Source organism: Hyperolius riggenbachi, chromosome 3, assembly GCF_040937935.1.
Source record: "Hyperolius riggenbachi isolate aHypRig1 chromosome 3, aHypRig1.pri, whole genome shotgun sequence".
NCBI classification, from domain to species: Eukaryota; Metazoa; Chordata; class Amphibia; order Anura; family Hyperoliidae; genus Hyperolius; species Hyperolius riggenbachi.
This window is the reverse complement of record NC_090648.1, coordinates 489,775,837-489,799,750: the sequence shown is the minus strand read 5'-3', so window position 1 is coordinate 489,799,750 and position 23,914 is coordinate 489,775,837. Positions and strand designations below refer to the sequence as shown.

Here is a 23,914-nt window from a genome sequence, read left to right as displayed (position 1 = left end):
TCTGCATATCACCCCTTGAGAAGAAGGCTCCCCACCACTCTGCATATCACCCCTTGAGAAGAAGGCTCCCCACCACTCTGCATATCACCCCTTGAGAAGAAGGCTCCCCACCACTCTGCATATCACCCCTTGAGAAGAAGGCTCCCCACCACTCTGCATATTATCACCCCTTGAGAAGAAGGCTCCCCACCACTCTGCATATTATCACCCCTTGAGAAGAAGGCTCCCCACTACTCTGCATATTATCACCCCTTGAGAAGAAGGCTCCCCACCACTCTGCATATTATCACCCCTTGAGAAGAAGGCTCCCCACCACTCTGCATATTATCACCCCTTGAGAAGAAGGTTCCCCACCACTCTGCATATCACCCCTTGAGAAGGCTCCTCACCACTCTGCATATCACCCCTTGAGAAGAAGGCTCCCCACCACTCTGCATATCACCCCTTGAGAAGAAGGCTCCCCACCACTCTGCATATCACCCCTTGAGAAGAAGGCTCCCCACCACTCTACATATCACCCCTTGAGAAGGCTCCCCACCGCTCTGCATATCACCCCTTGAGAAGAAGGCTCCCCACCGCTCTGCATATCACCCCTTGAAAAGAAGTCTCCCCACCGCTCTGCAGATCACCCCTTGAGAAGAAGTCTCCCCACCGCTCTGCAGATCACCCCTTGAGAAGAAGGCTCCCCACCACTCTGCATATCACCCCTTGAGAAGAAGGCTCCCCACCACTCTGCATATCACCCCTTGAGAAGGCTCCCCACCGCTCTGCATATCACCCCTTGAGAAGAAGGCTCCCCACCACTCTGCATATCACCCCTTGAGAAGAAGGCTCCCCACCACTCTGCATATCACCCCTTGAGAAGAAGGCTCCCCGCCACTCTGCAGATCACCCCTTGAGAAGAAGGCTCCCCACCACTCTGAAGATCACCCCTTGAGAATAAGGCTCCCCACCACTCTGAAGATCACCCCTTGAGAATAAGGCTCCCCACCACTCTGAAGATCACCCCTTGAGAATAAGGCTCCCCACCACTCTGCATATCACCCCTTGAGAAGAAGGCTCCCCACCACTCTGAAGATCACCCCTTGAGAAGAAGGCTCCCCACCACTCTGCATATCACCCCTTGAGAAGAAGGCTCCCCACCACTCTGCAGATCACCCCTTGAGAAGAAGGCTCCCCACCACTCTGCAGATCACCCCTTGAGAAGAAGGCTCCCCACCGCTCTGCAGATCACCCCTTGAGAAGAAGGCTCCCCACCTGCTCTGCATATCACCCCTTGAGAAGAAGGCTCCCCACCACTCTGCAGATCACCCCTTGAGAAGAAGGCTCCCCACCACTCTGCAGATCACCCCTTGAGAAGAAGGCTCCCCACCACTCTGCAGATCACCCCTTAAGAAGAAGGCTCCCCACCACTCTGCATATCACCCCTTGAGAAGAAGGCTCCCCACCACTCTGCATATCACCCCTTGAGAAGAAGGCTCCCCACCACTCTGCATATCACCCCTTGAGAAGAAGGCTCCCCACCACTCTGCATATTATCACCCCTTGAGAAGAAGGCTCCCCACCACTCTGCATATTATCACCCCTTGAGAAGAAGGCTCCCCACCACTCTGCATATTATCACCCCTTGAGAAGAAGGCTCCCCACCACTCTGCATATTATCACCCCTTGAGAAGAAGGCTCCCCACCACTCTGCATATTATCACCCCTTGAGAAGAAGGCTCCCCACCACTCTGCATATTATCACCCCTTGAGAAGAAGGCTCCCCACCACTCTGCATATTATCACCCCTTGAGAAGAAGGTTCCCCACCACTCTGCATATCACCCCTTGAGAAGAAGGCTCCCCACCACTCTGCATATCACCCCTTGAGAAGAAGGCTCCCCACCACTCTACATATCACCCCTTGAGAAGGCTCCCCACCGCTCTGCATATCACCCCTTGAGAAGAAGGCTCCCCACCGCTCTGCATATCACCCCTTGAAAAGAAGGCTCGCCACCGCTCTGCAGATCACCCCTTGAGAAGTAGTCTCCCCACCGCTCTGCAGATCACCCCTTGAGAAGAAGGCTCCCCACCACTCTGCATATCACCCCTTGAGAAGAAGGCTCCCCACCACTCTGCATATCACCCCTTGAGAAGGCTCCCCACCGCTCTGCATATCACCCCTTGAGAAGAAGGCTCCCCACCGCTCTGCAGATCACCCCTTGAGAAGAAGGCTCCCCACCGCTCTGCAGATCACCCCTTGAGAAGAAGGCTCCCCACCACTGTGCAGATCACCCCTTGAGAAGAAGGCTCCCCACCGCTCTGCATATTATCACCCCTTGAGAAGAAGGCTCCCCACCACTCTGCATATCACCCCTTGAGAAGAAGGCTCCCCACCACTCTGCATATCACCCCTTGAGAAGGCTCCCCACCGCTCTGCATATCACCCCTTGAGAAGAAGGCTCCCCACCACTCTGCATATCACCCCTTGAGAAGAAGGCTCCCCACCGCTCTGCAGATCACCCCTTGAGAAGAAAGCTCCCCACCGCTCTGCAGATCACCCCTTGAGAAGAAGGCTCCCCACCGCTCTGCAGATCACCCCTTGAGAAGAAGGCTCCCCACCGCTCTGCAGATCACCCCTTGAGAAGAAGGCTCCCCACCACTGTACAGATCACCCCTTGAGAAGAAGGCTCCCCACCGCTCTGCATATTATCACCCCTTGAGAAGAAGGCTCCCCACCACTCTGCATATCACCCCTTGAGAAGAAGGCTCCCCACCACTCTGCATATCACCCCTTGAGAAGAAGGCTCCCCACCACTGTGCAGATCACCCCTTGAGAAGAAGGCTCCCCACCACTGTGCAGATCACCCCTTGAGAAGAAGGCTCCCCACCACTCTGCATATCACTCCTTGAGAAGAAGGCTCCCCACCACTCTGCAGATCACCCCTTGAGAAGAAAGCTCCCCACCGCTCTGCAGATCACCCCTTGAGCAGCAGCCTCCACCACCACCAACATCTCTTCACAACAGATAAAACTACAACCCAACAAACTATAACAAAAATGAATACAAGGACAAGCAAACTACTCCGAGACTTCTGATAAATTTATGACAAATTAAAAGGGCCAAAATACCACAAAATATGTCAGACTTTAGCTTTCCACCGAAAATTACTCTGATGACAACCGACGCTATAAATAGCATTAAAGTGAACCAAAGGCCGTTAAAGGGGACCTTAACTCAGAACTCCACTCTGCTCTAAAAAGATACAAAACAGCATAATAACCTTCAGGCCTCTTTCACAGTGTGACGTTAAAGGCGCACGTTAGAAAATATTGTAACGTAGACTAACGTACAGCAATACAAAGTCTGTGCGACATTCACAGTGCACACGTTGCGTTGTGTGTAATGTGTAGCAATATTTAGAAAGTGCTGCATGCTGTGCGTTTAGCAATACATTTGCTGCGTTATGTGCACATGCTCAGTAAGGTTTTTGTTGTTTTTAAATGTAACGCATGCGCCGTTTTCATTCCATCAGTATGCGACAAAAACAGAGCACCAAGAGACAACGCAGTACAAAATAACGTCCAATTTCATAACCTACATGCGGTGCGTTAGGGGCACGTTGTGCGACCTTAATGTCGCATCAAACGCAACGTCTTAAGGTGCCCATACACTCGTCAGATTGGCAGCAGATAGATAAGAAATGCATCTGATGATCTATCTGATGCGTTTTTAGAACATTTTTTACCAGGATAGAAATCCAATAGATTTCAGTTTGAAATCTATTGAAATTCGATCTGATGGCATTTCTTTGCCATCAGATTTCCATTAAGGCCAATGCAAAATGATAAGCAATCTCATCAGATCGACCTAAATTTTCCATCCTGCCAGTTCGACAGAAATCCATCGAAATCGATTGAAATCGGCCATCGATCGGTCGATTGGCCAACCGATTTTCAATCGATCAATCGATCGATCTGGATCGATCGGTTGGCCAGAAAATCGGCTCAGTGTATGGGCCCCTTTAATGTGTAAAAGGCCTTAAGGTGGCCATATACTTATAGATTTGCAGCAGATTCGACTACCAGATAGATTTCTGGCAGATGCCTGTCAAGTATAATCCGACAGGAATATATCTAAATGCATTATTATTGGACCATTATGCTGGGCATACACGGGTCGATCCGGTGGCCGATTAGGCACCGGACCGACTCCCGCCGCGTCCCCGCTCCTGCGCCTGGATCGATTCCCGCTTGTCCCCGCCGGCACTTCTTATCTTCCACTCGATTCACCGCTATTGTCCGCCCACGGGTATCGAGCACGGAATCGATCCCCGCGGTGATTGGACACGTTGGATATTATCAATCGAGCCATCAGCGGCTCCATTGACAAGCTTGCGTCGAGCCGTGTATGCCCAGCATTAGCTGCATTGCCCAACTCTATGGTCCATCAATCTGCTGCCAACAGCAGATCGATCCAGATCTTCCATCCTGTCAGATAGATCAAATCGATTGAAATCGTTCAAAATCGGCCACAAATCGATTCAATGGGGAATTTGATAGAATCGATTTCTGATCGATCGATTCTACAGAATCGATCGATTCTACAGAATCAATCGATGGCTGAAATCGACCAGTGTATGGGCCCCTTTAGACAAAGAAATGTTTTTTTTTTGTTTTGTTTTTTTGTTACAGCGGATACAAATCCTAAAATAAATCTGCAGTTTCTACTTCCTGATTCATGGAAGCAGACATATTGTTTACAGCCTGTGCTTTCAAATGGGCTTATCTGCCATAGGCAGTCATGTGACACAGGGGAGAGATCAAATTGCAACTAGTGATTAGACACAAATGAGAGGGAATTACACAGGCTGAACTCTAAATACATACAGGGTGCATTTCTGTAAGGGCTCGTTTCCACTATAGCGAATCCGCATGCGGGCACTGCATGCGGATTCGCATACTCAATGTTAGTGGATAGGGCTGTTTCCACGTGTGCGGTGGCGTTTTTCGGTGCGGGAAAAATCTGCACGACAGGGTCGTCAGATTTCGTGTGCGGCAGGAATGCGGGCGAATCGCCGCTAATGCATTCAATAGGGAAATCGCATGCGGCTTTGTCATGCGGATTTCCCTGCGATTTTGCATGTAAAGCAATGGAACTTTACACAGGCAGTGACATGGTTAAATTCGCCTGGCTCCTTGCCATGCGAAATCGCATGCGAAATCGCGAGTAAATCCGCATGGGGAAACGCAGCCGCATGCGATTTCTTCAGCGGTGGAATCCAGGCGATTCCGCACCGCTACAGTGGAAACGAGCCCTAATGTTTTCCTTGTGTCTTGTGCAAGAGTTCAGACACTGAAAGAAGAAAAAAAAAAACCTAAGGGATGCTTACCTCAGGAGGCTTCCCCCCATCCTCCTCTGTCCAAATCCAAAATAGCTTTATTGGCAGGACCAAATACATTTAGCATTGTCAAAGCAAAACATTAGCTGTCCCTCCATTTCAGCGCTGACTGCCCCAAAACCAGAGTCAACAAAGATGCCGGCTGTGGTGAAGACGCAGTAGCGTCTACAATATTTAGGGCCAGTTTCCACTTGAGCGGAACCCGGGCTGAATCAGCAGTTTCCCCGCAGGCAAATCGCTTGGGGAAACTGTCATAGGGAGTAATAGCGCACCGGCCGAAGCGCTTGCGCTAGAGTCGGCTGACGTTTCCATCCGAAGTTGTGCGGGAGGCTGCGAATCCCATAGAAGTGCTTGGCACGGCCGATCGAATTCGCCTGCGTACCCGCAGACCCAGAAGTGCTGCCACCACCGGCTCCAGCGCCCCTAACTGTGCCCAGCTCCAGCGCAGTAGTAGCTTTCTGATCGGGCTCAGGCAGAAATAGCTGAGCCTGATCGGGTCCAGCCCCGTGCCTGCACAGTAGAGCAGACCCGATCAGGCTTAGCTATTTCCGCCTGAGCCCAATCAGAAAGCTGCTACTGCGCCTGCGCTGGAGCCAGGGTGGGTAAATATTTACCTCTCTGGTGTTCAGGGGCTGCCAGCACTGGAACCCGAGGGACAGATGAGGACGGGGGAGCCTCAATAGGATACAGAGGCTTCCCTCTCTCGGGGTAAGGACCCCCCAGAGGGTTTTTTTGTAATCACAGGTTCTCTTGAAAGATAAAAAAAAGTTCATATCCTTTACTCGCTACCTAACTAGACACGCAGCGGCCAACTGACAACACTGCAATCTCCAGGATAAGGTAGCAGTGGCTGTAATGCTGGGAATACACGGCTCGATTTTACGCTCAATTCTCCCGCTCGATCGGTTCGCCTCTCGATTTCCACGGGCGATTCTTTTATATTCCGCTAATTTTTCTTATCTTTTTCCATTGTCCTCTATGCGGAATCGAGCGGCGGAGATTGGACATGTCAGAAATGATTAATCGAGCCATCTTAATGGCTCAAAATCGAGCCATGTATTCCCAGCATTAAACGCACAAGAACAGATTACAAAATCGGTAATAATATCTGTGCTCTTATTTGGGGGAACAGTTCCGGGCACTGATCAGGAAAGCAGGGGCAGACTGGCAAGGCTTGAAAGGTATTGCAGGAGATTTTCAGAGCGGCATTTGAGGAGGAAAGATCCAGAGAAGAGTCCGAAGACATCAACGGCTGAGAGTATTATAGGATAATCCCGACTTCATGGCCCAAGTTCAGTCAGAACAAATAAGATGGATAAGGAAATCCATCTAAGTACAGGACAGAAACAAAGGAAATATTGGAAGGGATCCCACATGGAAGAGGAGGAGGGCAACCAACAGAAAGCTGGAAAGAGGAGGCTGAGGATTTTGAGAGATCTGCAAGAGGACACTTCAGAACGTGGGGTTAATTTGCTATCACTACAGGCACTTACTTTACATAATAGAGGTAGCACGTAGCAGTGATCAGCACACACACTGCAGCTAGTTTACTATCAGTTCAAGCACAGAGTAACAGTTTATACTGTACATGCTGGAGGCAGCAGAGATCAGCACATTCTGCAGTCACATTACTATCAGTACAGGCACAAAATAAAAGCTTATACTGTACATACTGGTGATAGCAGCAGAGATCAGCACACGCTGGAGTAATCAGAGATCAGCACACACTGCAGCTAGTTTACCATCAGTCCAGGCACAGAGTAGCAACTTATACTGTATATACTGGAGGCAGCAGAGGACAGCACATACTAGTTAGTTTACTATCAGTACAGGCACAGAGTAAGCACTTATACTGTACATACTGGAAGTAGCAGAGGTCAGCACACACTGCAGCTAGTTTACCATCAATACAGACACAGAGTAACAGCTTTTATATAGCAGTGACATCTTCTGCAGCACTTTACATAGTACATAGTTATTTCACTGCCTGTCCTCAGAGGAGCTCTGGACCAGGGCGAGCCCTTGCACTGGGGTCCATCGCTCCTAAGCTACATAATTGCTTTATTGAACTGATCTCCCCATCACGCGGTCCCCATCCTAATGTGCGTATAGCGAGCAAAGGAAAGCCGTATATGAGAACTCACTGTTTGCAGCGCAGACACACGACAGCCAGAGAATATACAGGGTAGGCTGAAACATCAAATATATATATTCTGCAATAGAGTGGCAAAATATATCACCCACCCTGCTTCCTGCTGATAGCACTGTAAGGAAATACACCCTTATATACATAGCACAACAGCACAATAGCAGCATCCACATTCTGCAGCCAGATAGGGACCGGCTATGATAAGCTAATCATTCTGAGTTGATGCAAATGTTATTCAACCTGGAAAGTAAGCATACTACTACCATGTATTTATATAGCACTGACATGTTCAGCAGCACTTTACAGAGTACATAGTCATGTCACCGACTGTCCTCAGAGGAGCTCCCAATCTAATCCCTACCATAGTAATAGTCTAATATCCTACCATATTATTATTATGTTTATATAGCACTGACATCTGCTGCAGCACTTTACTGAGTACATAGTCATGTCACCGACTGTCCTCAGAGGAGCTCACAATCTAATCCTATCATAGTCCTATGCTAGGTACACACCATACAATTTTCTGGCAGATTTACCTGCCAGATCGATTATTTCCAACATATCCGATCTGAATCTCGATCGATTCTTCTAATCGTTTGTCGATTTTTTTTGATCGATTTTCATAGAACTAAACGAAAATTGATCACAAAATACGATTAAAAAAAAAAAAAAACAGAAAATCAGCATGTTGGAAATAATCGATCTGGCAGGTAAATCTGCCAGAACATTGCATGGTGTGTACTTAGCACTAGTCTAACATCCCTACAATATTACTATTATGTATTTATATAGTACTGACATCTGCAGGACTTCAGAGTACATAGTCATATCACTGACGGTCTTCAGTGGAGCTCACAATCTAATCCTATCATAGTCATATGTCCTACCATATTATTATTATTATTATGATGTATATAACACTGACATGTTCTGCAGCACTTTACAAAGTACATAGTCATGTCACTGACTGTCCTCAGAGGAGCTCCCAATCTAATCCTACCATAGTCATAGTCTAATGTCCTACCATATTATTATAAGAAAAAAGGGAGGGGCGCTTTAAGCCTTCAGAAGACAGAAGAAAAACTTCTACTGGTCAGGTCTCACCTGGTTCTATTGTGGCTGGCACAGCGTACACAGCCTCAGTGCACTTGCGTCCCGCTATGCCGAGCCGGGGACCGGGTTCTCCACAATTGCGGGGGCGGATGTGACGTCACGTCCCAGGGTCTTCCTGTACCAGTAACTAAGGAAACCAGGACGCTCGCATAGGATTACAGCGAGCGGTGCCTGCGTAATGCAATCAGGCAGCTACGGATACTCCGTGGCTGAATTATGATTAAGAAGGTGCAAAGCACTATAAAAGTACTATAGAAGTACAAAATTTATTAAAATAAAGAACGCGTTTCGCGGCGGCACTCCCTCCGCTTTTTCAAGTTTGTCATATATGAATAAAATGCACCATTTGTTATATACCCACAATACACAGGCCTAATTTACAATTAGCCAATAGGCTTTGCATGGGTGGGAACGGTACCTTAATGCTCTTAATAGTGTCGGTCTAGTCATAGGGCTCCTAATACAGGAGCATGGAGGAAAAAGAGAAATAATCAACATAGGTATATGTTTGATTATGTATATTAATAAGCGAGTAGGGCCAGGAGAGGAATCAGGGGTGGAAATAAAATGGGAAAGATTGAAAATAATAAAGTAGAGCGCCCTCTACTGTTTAAACTTCCCCTGGACAGGAAGTTCAGTAGCTGCAGGAACGGTCCGGAGCCCGGAGAAGAAGACAGCGGGGACCAGGGGACTCGCGCCGGGGGGGACTGGGGGTAGGGGCCGCAGTAGCGGCAGCTCCACAGATTGTGATCGGTTTCAGGCTGAAATCGATTCACAATCTGTTTGCAGTAAAGGCAGCCATACGATCCCTCTCTGATCAGATTCGATCAGAGGGGTCTATCTGTTGGTCGAATCTGATGGCAAATTGACCAGTGTATGGCCACCTTAAGTTGTTCTCTAGTAGAAAAATCTTGTAGATCTATACTCACAAATGTGGGTTTCTTGAAAGAGGCAACCACTCGTGTGTGCAGGTGGAGAAGTGCCGTCCCCACTCTGCCTTTTCTTGGGTGGTCTTGGTCGCAGTTTCAAGATGAAAATATATTCGATACGCCTAATCGTGAGGCATCGAACACCCTACTATGTAGGGTATATCAGATAAATTTGGGAGGTAGGAGGCGCCCGATTCGGAAGAGTAAAAACACCATATAGATGGTTTAAAAACCAGTCAAATAATAGTATATCAAAAGTTAAAATATAATTTCATTTATTGGTTGCGAACTGCACAGTGACGCGTTTCTCAGCGTGAGCCGCTTCCTCAGGTCAAGTGTGTGCCTTAAAAAAAGAATAAGGAGTGGCGCTTAGGATACTACTTGCAACATAAATACAAAACCATGCACAAAACAAATTATAATTATGCACATTCAAGATTATCAACAAATCAAGTAATCAAATAAAATTCATATAAACCAATAGTGGGCAAGCTTGCGCCCATTCAAAAAATTGTCAAAAGGAATCAAAATTCATATAGTCCTAAACAATTCCTAAAACAAAATAGAGCGAGCACGGAAGTGCCGCTGTGATAATTTAACTGTAACAAATTCGCAATCTAGTAGTATAAAAACATAAAACCAATTAATTTCATAGTAGCGTGTAACAATTCCGCAATCTGGTTATGATTCCGCAATCAGGTAGTATAAAAATATAAAACCAATTCATTCCATAGTGGCAAATTTTGGTTTATATGAAGTTTGATTATTTGATTGGTTGATAATCTTGAATGTGCATAATTATAATTTGTTTTGTGCATGGTTTTGTATTTACGGTATGTTGCAAGTAGTATCCTAAGCGCCACTCCTTATTCTTTTTTAAGGCACACACTTGACCTGAGGAAGCGGCTCACGCCGAGAAACGCGTTGTCACTGTGCTGTTCGCAACCAATAAATGAAATTATATTTTAAAGGGATACTGTAGGGGGGGGTTGGGGGAAAAGGAGTTGAAGTTACCCGGGGGGACCATTAGAAGCCCCGGGTAACTTCAACTCATTTTCCCCGGACCCCCCTACAGTATCCCTTTAACTTTTGATATACTATTATTTGACTGTTTTTTAAACCATCTATATGGTGTTTTACTCTTCCGAATTGGGTGCCTCCTACCTCCCAAATTTGTCCCCAGAGGAGCTCACAATCTAATCCTACCATAGGCCTGGTCAGAACATCCAAAGCACAGTGTAAAGGCCACTTGGAAGGCAGAGCATGTATAGGAAAGCAGGGAGGTTTACACAGCAGCTGCTCCTCCTGGTAATATACAGAGTCTCTCATCCTCCCAGCCCTGGGGTCACACATTCCTCATCTGCTCTGGATCAGCACAGACAAGCTGCGGAGATACATCTAAAGCCTGCACACACCACACGAGTACTTATCCACTGCCTTCATCCAGCTCTAGCAGATTGGAGCAATCAGCTGCACTGGATTTCTGAGGGCGAATATTATTGTATTCCCTCCAGAATGAGCTAAAGTACCCATTTCAGAAGAAGTATGGGCAGATTGACCAAGAGAAAGATCTCTCCCTGATCAAATCTTATTAGAGAGAGAACTGTTGGCTGCCCATACACAGCAGGCCGATTCCTGATCAATTTCATGCTGAAATGGATCCAGAATCTGCCTTGACTACCCCTCCCCCAAATTTCAGTGTGCCCTCCAGTGCACTATTACCTGTCTGCGTCCGCCGCTGCCTCCGTCCATACGCGAGCCCAACGAGATTGCCAGAGTAAGGGCCAGTGCACACCAAAAAGTGCTAGCGTACTCGCAAACACAGCCCTTTTTGAAGTTATTTTTCAGAGCAATTTTAAGCATGTGCCTAGCGATTTTCTAAGCATGCCAATCTATTTTTGTAGCGTTTTGGTGTACAGTTTATTTTTTTGTTACAGTAGAGCTGTAACTGAACAGCTTCTGTAACAAAAACTCTTGGAAAATAGCTTTGATCTAGCGTTTTTCAGAACGATTTTCCACTTTCCTATACTTAACATTGAGGCTGAATCGCCTCAGAAAAGGAGGGCTGGAACCCACTAGAGCGATTTTTTGAGCATTTTTAGGGATCGATTCAAAACGCTAGCAATTACCCTAAACGCTCAGCTAATGTTAATGAATGGGCCAAATTCCATGGGAGCGATTGCGATTAGCAAAAATCGCAAAAGCAGGACATGCAGCATTCTTGAGGGTTAGCGTTTTGCGTTAGAGTTTCTGCAATGTGAAGTATATAAACGCTGGTGTAACTGCTCATGAATCACTATACAGAGCAATTTGCTAGCTGTTTTAAATTACTGCACACCATAAAAAAAAAAAAAAAAAAAAAAAAAAATTATATTACAAGGAACAATCAGAATTAAAAAAGCTAATCGCAAAACGCTACACAATCGCTGGCAAAAAGCTTACACTTTTTAAAATTGCTACCAAAATCACTGGAAAACGCTCATGAAATCGCTTACAAAACGCTAATTAAAAACGCTAGCAATTGTGATTAGCGATAGCGCTTTGTAGTGGGTTCCAGGCCGGAATGCTGCAGGACATGCGTTTGCGGGGGAAAAAAAAAAAAAAAAAAAAAAAAAAAAAAAAATCACATCGCTCTGGTGTGCTCCATCCCATTCAAATATATTAGCCAAACGCTTTTCAAAGCGCTCATCTGCACTCTCGGTGTGCACCAGCCCTAAAATAGGTGTGTGTGCCAGCGCACACGCACTCACATGTGCGCCAGCAACCCAATGGCGTGTGTATGCTTCCAAAATAAAGTACATCTTTCATCACAAATTTGCAGATTGGATGTTACTCTCATTAGCTACTCTGAAAAGATGCAGGCCGGGTGCACACATAGCAGAAACGCTAGTGTTGCGTAAAACGCTGCATTTTTGCTGCTAATGGAAGTCTATGGGCTGCAACAAAAACAAAACAAAAAAAAAAAAAAAAATATAGCGGGTTTTGTTGCATATGCAGGAAAGCTGCCAAAACGCACATAATGAAAGTCAATGGGAACGCAATGGTATTTGCATTTTATATGCATTTTTTCCCCAAAATAATTTTTTATTTACTGTTGTCTCCCAAATGACTTGCATAAATGTAAATATAAAAATGCGAAAACGCATACAAAAAGGCATATGCGTTTTCTATTTGCAAACCACAAACGCATTAAAACGCACGCAAAACCAGGGCTGTGGAGTTGGAGTCATTTTGGGTGCGTTGATTTCGTTGATTTCATAAACTGAGGAGTCGGGAGTCTGATAATTTTTGTACAAAATCTACAACCCTGTTAAGTATTAGACTAAGGAGTCGGAACCATTTTGGGTACCCAGGGTCGGAGTTGGAGTCGTGGTTTCATAAACTGAGGAGTCGGAAAATTTTTGTACCAACTCCACAGCCCTGCGCAAAACGCACCAAAAACGCACACAACATTAGCAAACAACATGACAAAAAACGCAGCCTTTCACACTAGGTCATGTGCACCCAGCCTCATGCAAAAAAAAAAAAAAAAAAAACGCATACGGATGCCAAACGCTCTATTTTCCACATTGATAAGTGTTTATTATTATTATTATTATTATTATTATCATCATTATTATGTGCTGTATTTATATAGCGCTGACATCTTCTGCAGCGCTGTACTGAGCATATTGTCACTTAACTGTCCCTCAGAGGAGCTCACAATCTAATCCCCACCATAGTCATATGTCTATGTACTGTATATATGTGTGTATCATGTAGTGTATGTATCGTAGTCTAGGGCCAATTTAGGGGAAGTCAATTAACTTATCTGTATGTTTTGGGATGTGTGAGGAAACCAGAGTTCCCGGAGGAAACCCACACAGACACAGGGAGAAAATACAAACTCCATGCAGATAGTAGCCTGGCTGGGATTTCGAACCGGGAACCCAGCGCTGCAAATTGAGAGTGCTAACATTTCCCTCACCGTGATGCTTTGCCCTGCTGTGTGTGCCACGCTGCATCAAGCACAGCCGCCGCTCTGCTATGCCTGGCATGGGATGAATGGACATCGCACAACCATTACACTTTTCTCACACGGCTATTTTTATATTATCTATCTGCGTGACCTTGGAGGAATCAGTGGGAACCAGCGAGGGGACCGCGTGACAAAATCCAGGCCGGAATACATTGTGTGTGAGAGGGTGAGACACTATCATGGGAAAACAGCCCACCACTACAGGCATCCTATCGCTATACTGAGGTGCCACCAAACAGCATATACAGAGTGCTAACAACTACTGCCGCTACCAGAGCCGGATTATCCACAAGGCAATTCTAGGCAGCTGCCTATGGTCTAGAGAGAGTCTAGGGGCTCGTAGCCCCCACCTAATTTAACTGAAAAAGCCGGGTGACAATCAACGGTGGGCAAAATCTGCTATCTTGCCCAGGGCCCCATTTCAGTTTAATCCTTTGCTGGCTGCTACTCCCCTACTACTGCTAGTTACCGTATATACTCACATATAAGCCGACCCGTATATAAGCCGAGGTACCCACTTTTCCCTCAGAAACCAGGAAAAAAAAGTGATTGACTCATGTATAAGCCCCCTGCCCAGTATAGCCCCCTCCACAGTGGCCAGATCTGCCCCCAGTACAAGTCAGTACCAAGATCATACAGCTGTGTCTTAAGATGCCACTAGATGGCATCATAGATATGAGACAACGATTGCCACACAGGAAGAATCCCCGATCATTGCACCGCTGACACATTGCTTGCATGTTCCGCTCCACAAGCCAGGGGACACAGGTAGTCTTGAGCAGCGCACTCTGCACACCATGTTGCAGGGGATGGGGGGCACAGACACAGCAGGGAAACAGGTGGCAAGAGCAAAAACTAGTGCACAATCCTTACGCTTCTCTGCCAGTGACAAAACCTGCTCCACCATCCGTTCTGCTCCACTGACTCGTGTATAATTGAGGGGGTAACTTTTCAGCACTTTTTTTTGTGCTGAAAAACTAGGTGTATACGCGAGTATATAAGGTACTCCTGCTGCTACTTCTGCTACTACTCCTGCAACTACTGCTACTCCTGCACCTACTCCAACTACTCTGGCTACTGCTGCACCTACTATTTCTGCTGCTACACCAACTACTCTGGCTACTGCTACTACTCCTGCACATACTACTTCTGCTACTACTTCTGAACCTACTACTTTTGTTGCTACTTCAACTATTCTGGCTGCTGCTACTACTCCTGCACCTACTACTTCTGCTGCTACACCAACTACTCTGGCTACTGCAACTACTCCTGCACCTACTACTTCTGCTGCTACTCCAACTACTCTGGCTACTGCTGCTACTCCTGCACCTACTACTTCTGCTACTACTCCTGCACCTACTACTACTCCTGCACCTACTACTTCTGCTACTACTCCTGCACCTACTACTACTCCTGCACCTACTACTTCTGCTACTACTCCTGCACCTACTACTACTCCTGCACCTACTACTTCTGCTGCTACTCCAACTACTCTGGCTACTGCTGCTACTCCTGCACCTACTACTTCTGCTACTACTCCTGCACCTACTACTACTCCTGCACCTACTACTTCTGCTACTACTCCTGCACCTACTACTTCTGCTGCTACTCCAACTACTCTGGCTACTGCTGCTACTCCTGCATCTACTACTTCTGCTACTACTCCTGCACCTACTACTTCTGCTAATACTCCTGCACCTACTACTTCTGCTAATACTCCTGCACCTACTACTTCTGCTAATACTCCTGCACCTACTACTTCTGCTAATACTCCTGCACCTGCTACTTCTGCTAATACTCCTGCACCTACTACTTCTGCTAATACTCCTGCACCTACTACTTCTGCTAATACTCCTGCACCTACTACTTCTGCTAATACTCCTGCACCTACTACTTCTGCTAATACTCCTGCACCTACTACTTCTGCTAATACTCCTGCACCTACTACTTCTGCTAATACTCCTGCACCTACTACTTCTGCTAATACTCCTGCACCTACTACTTCTGCTAATACTCCTGCACCTACTACTTCTGCTAATACTCCTGCACCTACTACTTCTGCTAATACTCCTGCACCTACTACTTCTGCTAATACTCCTGCACCTACTACTTCTGCTAATACTCCTGCACCTACTACTTCTGCTAATACTCCTGCACCTACTACTTCTGCTAATACTCCTGCACCTACTACTTCTGCTAATACTCCTGCACCTACTACAACTACTGCTACTACTCCTGAACCTACTACTTCTGCTACTACTCCTGAACCTACTACTTTTGTTGCTACTCCAACTACTCTGGCTGCTGCTACTACTCCTGCACCTACTACTTCTGCTGATAATCCTTCTCCCCTACTCCTACATTTACTACTGTGACTACTGCTGCAGCTACTTTCCCCCCTTGTGTCCGGTCCCATCTTACACCCAACAACTGAGCCACAAATGAAGGAAGTGACAAGTAGAGATGGTCTAGCGAGATGCAAATCATTTTGAGTTGATGCAGGATTATGCACACAAATGTATGCAGCTTGAAAATGGACCAATCGAAATTTGCATATTGCTGCATCAACTCAAAATAATTTGCATCTCACTGACCATCCCTAGTGACACTGGCAGCTAGAGAGTTACCAGAAACATCTCATGTGGGGAGTGAGCAGACAGCTAGCAATTGCTGAGGAGGAAATGGAGAAATTTTCTGCAACTTGCAAACTTTTTACTAACTTCTATGCATAACCTATGTACTACAACATTCTATTTAATGCCTATAAAAACTGACTGTCCATCTATTTCTGCTGTTATTTACACAGTAGGTGATGGATGGGGAGGAGGGGGGGGGGGGGGGGGTTAATGAACGCTGCGCTGAGAAGGGAACTGGCTGCAGGAATCCGCAGTGGCAGCATTTCCTGTGCGCGGCACGGACGCCTCCTCTATAGAATGAGGGGACGTGGGGGACACTTAGGGGCAGGAAGAGCGCAGAGAAAGGAATTTTCTCGATGGGACTCTGAGTGAGATCTCTGCGGGGAACATACAGCCATTCCCAGGGATCCGCGCCTTGTAACGTGTTCTGTATATCCGCAGCAGAGGGAGGGGACAGGGGTCGTCCATAGCAACCATATACACATGATAACTGCTGTCAGGTTGCCATGGAGGTGCGACGCTTCTAGACATGCGACTCGAAACCATCTGTCCCACGCTTAAGTCGAGAATGGCAAGGCTGCCTGGGACACACATGCAATATTGATTGGCCAATGTTACCACTTCCATGTGACACAGTGTGTGGTCACGAGAGACTGGCAGACAGATCCTCGATGTGAAGTAACCGACCGGGAGGTTTATAATGATCGCACAATACGAGATGCGTCTTCTGTCAATGCTGATCTGTGTGCTAGAGGAAGAAATGCCTGTCTGCCGGAATCCCACACAAGATCACATCTGTGGTCAGTCCCACCAACCATCATCCATATCAAACCCTCCCGTTAATAGAGATGTGGCATGAACTCTCGGGGCTTAAAAGGTACATACACACATCCAATTTTGATTGGCCAACAGACTTTGAATAGTATGAGCAGATTGTGTAGGCAAGCTCTCATACTACATGGAAGTTAGAAACTTGGCCAATCAAAATGAGATGTGTGTACTAGGGTTAACCGAATCAAAAATGATTGATTTCCCGATTACCTGAAATCTATAAATAAATCAAGTGAATGATCAGCCTTCTTGTTCGCCCTATGAACATTTTTGGAGCAGGAATGACCTGAGCAGCCTCACTGTGCGAGCAGCACTGCCAATGACCACCAGGTATTCTGCCACCAACCTGCCCTCCCCCCGCACACCACATTAACCCCTTCATACCTGCCCCCTGCCCCCTCCCCCCGCACACCACATTAACCCCTTCCTACCTGCCCCCTGCCCCCTCCCCCCGCACACCACATTAACCCCTTCCTACCTGCCCCCCCCCCCCCCCCCACACACACACACACACACACACCTTCCTACATGCCCCCCCCCCCCCCGCACACACACCACATTAACCCCTTCCTACCTGCCCCCCCCCCCCCCACACACACACACCACATTAACCCCTTCCTACCTGCCCCCGCACACCACTTTAACCCCTTCATACCTGCCCCCCCCCACACACCCCTTCCTACCTGCCTCCCCCCCTGCCAATTATTCCCTTCCTACCAGCCCCCACCCCTGCACGCCACATTAACCTCTTCCTACCCCCCGCCCCCCAACTGCGCACCACATTAAAGGACAACTGAAGTGAGACGGATATGGAGGATGACTTTTTTTCCTTTTAAGCAATACCAGTTGCCTGGCCATCCTGCTGATCTATTTGGCTGCAGTAGTGTCTGAATCACACCAGAAACAAGCATGCAGCTAATCTTTTTAGATCTGACAATAATGTCAAAACACCTGATCTGCTGCATGCTTGTTCAGGGGCTATGGCTGAACGTATAAGAGGCGGAGAATAGGCAGGATGGCCAGGCAACTGGTATTGCTTAAAAAAAAAGGAAATAAATATGGCAGCCTCTATATACCTCTTGCTTCAGTTGTCCAGTAATACCAGTTACCTGACCATCCTGCTGATCCTCTGCCTCTAAACACTTTAAGCCACAGCCCCTGAACAAGCATGCAGCAGATCAGGCGTTTCTGACTTTATTTCCAGTGCTGACAAAATTAGCTGCATGCTTGTTTCTGGTGAGATTCAGACACTACTGCAGCCAAATAGATCAGCAGGGCTGCCAGGAAACTGGTATTGTTTAAAAGGAAATACATTTGGCTGCCTCCATATTCCTCTCACTTCAGTTGTCCTTTAAGGCTACGTACACACTTGAGATAAAAGTCTTTGGAAAATGAAAGATCACAGACCAATCTTACCCCCTTCCATGTAGTATGAGAGCCATACTCTACACAGTCTATTCTATGGAGCTGAACTCCCCATCAGATAAAAATCTTTGCAAGATGCTGCACACAAAGATGCTGTACACATTCAAAAGATCATTATCTGCAAAAGATCAGTTCCTGCCAAAGATCCGTTCCTGCAAATTGCATTCATAGTCTATGAGATCTGCAGATCCTCATACACACCTTGTTTAACGGACATTCATCTGCAGATCTGACAATCATCTGCAGATATGAAGATGGTGTGTATGATGATCTGCAGATATCAGACTATGAATGCAATTTGCAGGAACGGATCTTTTGCAGGAACAGATCTTTTGCAGATACTGATCTTTTGTGTCTGTACAGCATCTGTGTGTACAGCATCTTGCAAAGATTTTATCTGATGGGGAGTTCAGCTCCATAGAATAGACTATGTAGGTATGGCTCTCATACTACATGGAAGTGGGTAAAATTGGTCTGTGATCTTTCATTTTCCAAAGACTTTTATCTCAAGTGTGTATGTAGCCTAACCCCTTCCTACCTGCCCCCACCCCCTTTTGCACACATTCCCTAAAATAGACTAAATAGTGCAAATCCCTGAATAATAAATCAGGGACAGATCATTTGCACACATTCAGCATATGAGGCCGACGTAACCTTATTCAGACAGATGGATTTATTAACGCACACACCACAAATGACATTAACCCAGTGTCGCATTTATAACGCATTTTTGTATCCTCTTATTGCTGCCCACTTGCAACACGGTCATGACCTCCACCTCCTGTCCAAAATATTAAGGGGCCCATACACTGGTCAATTTCAGCCATCAATCAATTCTATAGAATCGATCAGAAATCTATTCTATCAAATCTATCCATTCGATTTGCGGCCGATTTGATCTAACAGGATGGAAAATGTAGGTTGATCTGCTGCTGGCTGCAGATCGATAGCCCATGGAGTTGCATTGGAGCGAATGGTCCAATAATGCACTTAGATTCTCTTCTCATTCTGAAATCTATTGGAAATCTGTTCCTAGTGTGTGGCACACATCAGATAGATTCCTGTCAGATGCGACTTGAGAGGCATCTGACAGAAATCTATCTAATGGTTGAATCTGCTGAAAATCTATAAGTGTATGGCCACCTTTAGGCTGCTTACACACAGGGACGTTACAGGCGCACGTTAGTGCGCCTGTAACGCTCCCCCAACGCACAGCAATGTAACACAAGTGGGCTGTTCACACAGCCCACGTTGCGTTACATGTAATGCTGCACGTTCGGTGCAAAGTGCAGCATGCTACGGCGTTGGAGCGGCTATAGCCGCATTAGACAGTTTGCACATGCTCAGTGGGGGGCGGAGAGGAGGCGGGGAGAGCCAGCTACAGTAGCCGCGCACATGGCTACTTAATATTCACTGCACTGGCGGGCGCTGATTGGCCGGCGGGACCACGTGATGCGGAGTGTCTCGCTCCGCATCACGTGGTCCCGCCGGCCAATCAGCGCCACTCTGGGAGACCTTATAGGGATAGAGCCGCCTAACGTGGCTCACTCTACCGTCCTGTCTTGCAGCACCATACGTTGTGTTAGGTGCACGTTATGCGACCTTAACGTAGCACCTAACGCAGCGTCTTGGTGTGCAAGTAGCCTAAGTATGCAGACTATATTCATCCCCCGGCCTGTCTGCCCTCCCCACACATCTCATAGGTGGCCACACACACACACACACACCATACAATTTTTTTTTTTTTACATTTCTTATCAATTCTAGGACTACAATCAATTTTTGTGATTAATTATAATGCGAGGTACACAGCATGCAATTGCCCATCAGATAGACGGGTCGAAAAGATTATTTCCAACAGGTCCAATCTGACATCTGATTGTTTTTCTGATCGATTCTGTACAGAGGTGATCGGAAAATCAATCAGAAAAATGATTGGAAATCAGATCAGACCCATCTGAAATAATCGATTCAACCCATCTATCTGAAATTGCATGGTGTGTGTACCAGGCATTACATTTCAAAAAAATATGACCAATGTACAACAGACATGAGTTCAATTTTTCCCCAATTATGAAAAAAATGACTGAAAACTCAGAGAAAATTACTTGGGTACCGTACGGTATATGTATTAAGAAATTGGCAATCTACCCTACACCATTCAATTTTCATATAAACTGATCAGAACAAATCCACAACTTCCAATCAACTTATATCGAAAAACAAAACAGGAACTCCGATCAAAGCCTTGCACAAATTAAAAAAAAAAAAAAAAAAAAGTTTTAGGTCATCTGATCTTTTTTATCAAATAGTCGTAAAATCAGATCTTTTATTGTATGGCCACCTTTAGGCTTTATACACACACATCCAATCTCTGATATCTTTACATTTAATTCATTGGGATTGCCAGTTTTGGGAACGAGCGCTGTATGGACAAACTGCTCGGTTATAGTCAGCTAGTTATATGGAGAGTGGAGGAGGTACAACATACCGTGAATAAGCAAGTGACATCCTGTGGTGTAAAGGGGCACAAAACAAAATTATCTCTTTCATCGCTGGGCCATCCATTGAGGAGAATCCCTACAGGACATCGTAAGACAACTGTACACACACACACTAGATTCTGGTCTCAGGAATATCCAGCGTATGTACAAGGCTTAAAGGACTACTGTAGGGGGGGGTAGGGAAAAAAAAAAAAAAAAAAAAAGGAGTTGAACTTACCCGGGGCTTCTAATGGTCCCCTGCAGACATCCTGTGCCCGCACAGCCACTCACCGATACTCCGGCCCCGCCTCCGCTTCACTTCTGGAATTTCAGACTTTAAAAGGTCGGAAAACCACTGCGCCTGCGCGGCCGTGTCCTCGCTCCCGCTAATGTCACCAGGAGCACACTGCACAGGCGCAGACTGTACTGGGCCTGCGCAATACACTCCTGGTGTAGGCGCAGTGGTTTTCAGACTTTAAAGTCTGAAATTCCAGAAGTGAACCGGAGGCAGGGCCGGAGCATCGGTGAGTGGCTGCGCGGGCACAGGGTGCCTGCGGGGGACCATTAGAAACCCCGGGTAAGTTCAACTCTTTTGCCCCGACCCCCCTACAGTACTCCTTTAACTCATGCCTGCCCTCAAAACAGGCAATACTCAAGGTGGCCACCAACGGTCCAATTTCTAGCGAAAAATTATTAAAGCGATCAGAAATTCTAATCGGATTGGTTGTAAATCTACGTTGATGGGCACAATCGATTACGAACGATTATAAAAATAGTCGTCGATTCAATTTTCGTCAAACCAAAATCTGGATTTTCTTGTTTGTTGTGATAGATAGGAAGCAAAGATTGCTTTGTTGATGGTGTAGTGAACGATTTTTCTTCCGATCAGAATTATATGAACACCCAATCGATTTTTCACTAGAAATTGGATCGATAGTGGCCACCTTAAGGCTGATCTTATGAGAGAAGTTAAGAAAAAGACACCGAGAGCCCAATATGGTGTAGTATGCTCAGGACAATAGTGAATAATGTAATGTGAGAAGGTTATACTCACAAACAAGGGTTACCGCTGAGGCAACCACTGTGAATGCAGGTGAGGAGATTAGACCTGTCCTCACTCAGGGTTAAGAAGTCGCTCTCCGTAGATACAAGAAAGGTAGGGGTGGGTCCCCCTTCCACCAAAGGTGGACACTATAATGACTTTGATGAACAGAGGCGCCAGCAGAATAAAAACAATAATTAAAAGTTTTAAAATATGCTGGGGAGGCAGTGGTGGACTTACCCCGGAAAGCAGACTAGACTACTTGTCTGACTACTACTACTTGCCTCTCAGAGGCGCTATATGTGCTACCTGAGAGCTACTGTTTTGTCCCCTGTTTTATTGCCTGATGAAGCGGGCTTGGTCCTGCGAAACGCGTTGCATCCATTGGGGTACTAATAAAGTGTTTATTTATGTCAGACAAGTAGTCTAGTCTGCTTTCTGAGGTAAGTCGACCACTGCCTCCCCAGCATATTTTAAAACTTATAATTATTGTTTTTATCCTGCTGGCGCCTCTGTTCATCAAATTCATTATTAGAGAAGTTCAGCACATTCCTGTCTTCCAAAGCTCTGGTAATACCCCCCCCCCCCCCCCAATTCCCCTGCCTGCCCAAGAGCTGGGTAATACCCGATTTCCCCCCCCCCCCCCCTACCATGTACCTGCCCCAGCTCTGGGTATCCCCCTCTATCTGCCCATCTCCCCCCCCCCCATCTGACCCAGCTCTTGGTATCCCCCCCCCCCCCAGCTCTGGGTATACCCTCTTTATCCCCGTCTGTCCCAGATCTAGACATCCCCATGCTCAGACCCCCTATCTGCCCCAGCTCTGGTTATACCCCCCTATCTGCCCCCTGTCTAGCCCAGATCTGGGTATTTCCTCTCCCCACCTTATTCTGCCCCAGCTCTGGGTATTCCCCCCTATCTGCCCCGGATTTCAGTTTCCCCCTCCCTCCTCAGCCCCCCTTTCTGCGTCTGTCTGTCTGTCTGTCTGTCTGTCTGTCTGCAGTGAGTTGGCTGCAGAGATTGTAAGCTTAGTGTCAATGCCAGCATGAGAGCAGTCTCAGACATTACTATGTAGCAGCATGTATGAGCAGACATTACTATGTAACAGCATGAGAGCAGACAGTATGATAATATAGCAGCATGTGAGAGCAGACATTACTATATAGCAGACTTTCTTATATAGCAGCATATACAGCAGACAGTATGATATAGCAGCATGTGAGAGCAGACAAGACATTACTATATAGCAGCATGTGAGAGTAGACATTACTATATAGCAGACAGTATGATATAGCAGCACGGGAGATCACACATTACTATATAGCAGACAGTATGATATAGCAGCATGGGAGATCACACATTACTAGGTAGCAGCAGATCTCACCCTCCTTGGCTTTCTTCTTCCTCACCAGGGTGCCCCCCAGCTTGCCTAGGAAGGTCTCCTCTTTCTTCATCCTGCTCCTCTGCAGGGTGGGGGAGCGCAGGGGGGCAGTTGCTGCCATGTTGCCCCAGCTGCTGGGAGAGGTGTGGGGAGGGTGGGGCAGGAGCAGCCTGATAATAGCCGGCAGGAAGAGGATGTGCAGCTCAGCCACACTGACTCTTATCAGCTTCCAATGGAGCAGGGGCTGGAGGGCTGGCCAGGGAGGGGAGTCCAGGGGGGAGAGCCCACCGTGCATGGGAGAGGGGCAGCACCTATATACACTCATATAACTATAATATATCCCATACACTGCATAATATATACCATACACTGCACAATATATATACCATACACTGTAATACATGTCCTATATACACCTATATACCATACACTGCACAATATATACCATACACTGCATACATGTCCTATATACACCTATATACCATACACTGCACAATATATACCATACACTGCATACATGTCC

The 23,914-nt window shown here is 46.6% G+C and overlaps 1 protein-coding gene across 1 annotated transcript in view; it reads right to left on the bottom strand.

Annotated features, from left to right (window-relative positions):
• The window catches only part of PARVB (parvin beta), a 73,613-nt gene extending 50,040 nt beyond the window's left edge, over nt 1-23,573 (bottom strand). Inside the window, exon 1 of the mRNA XM_068278183.1 lies at nt 23,395-23,573. Coding sequence (XP_068134284.1) covers nt 23,395-23,512 — 118 coding nt within the window. The 5' untranslated portion in view covers nt 23,513-23,573. The remainder of the gene's footprint in view (nt 1-23,394) is intronic.
• Nucleotides 23,574-23,914: the final 341 nt, after the last annotated feature.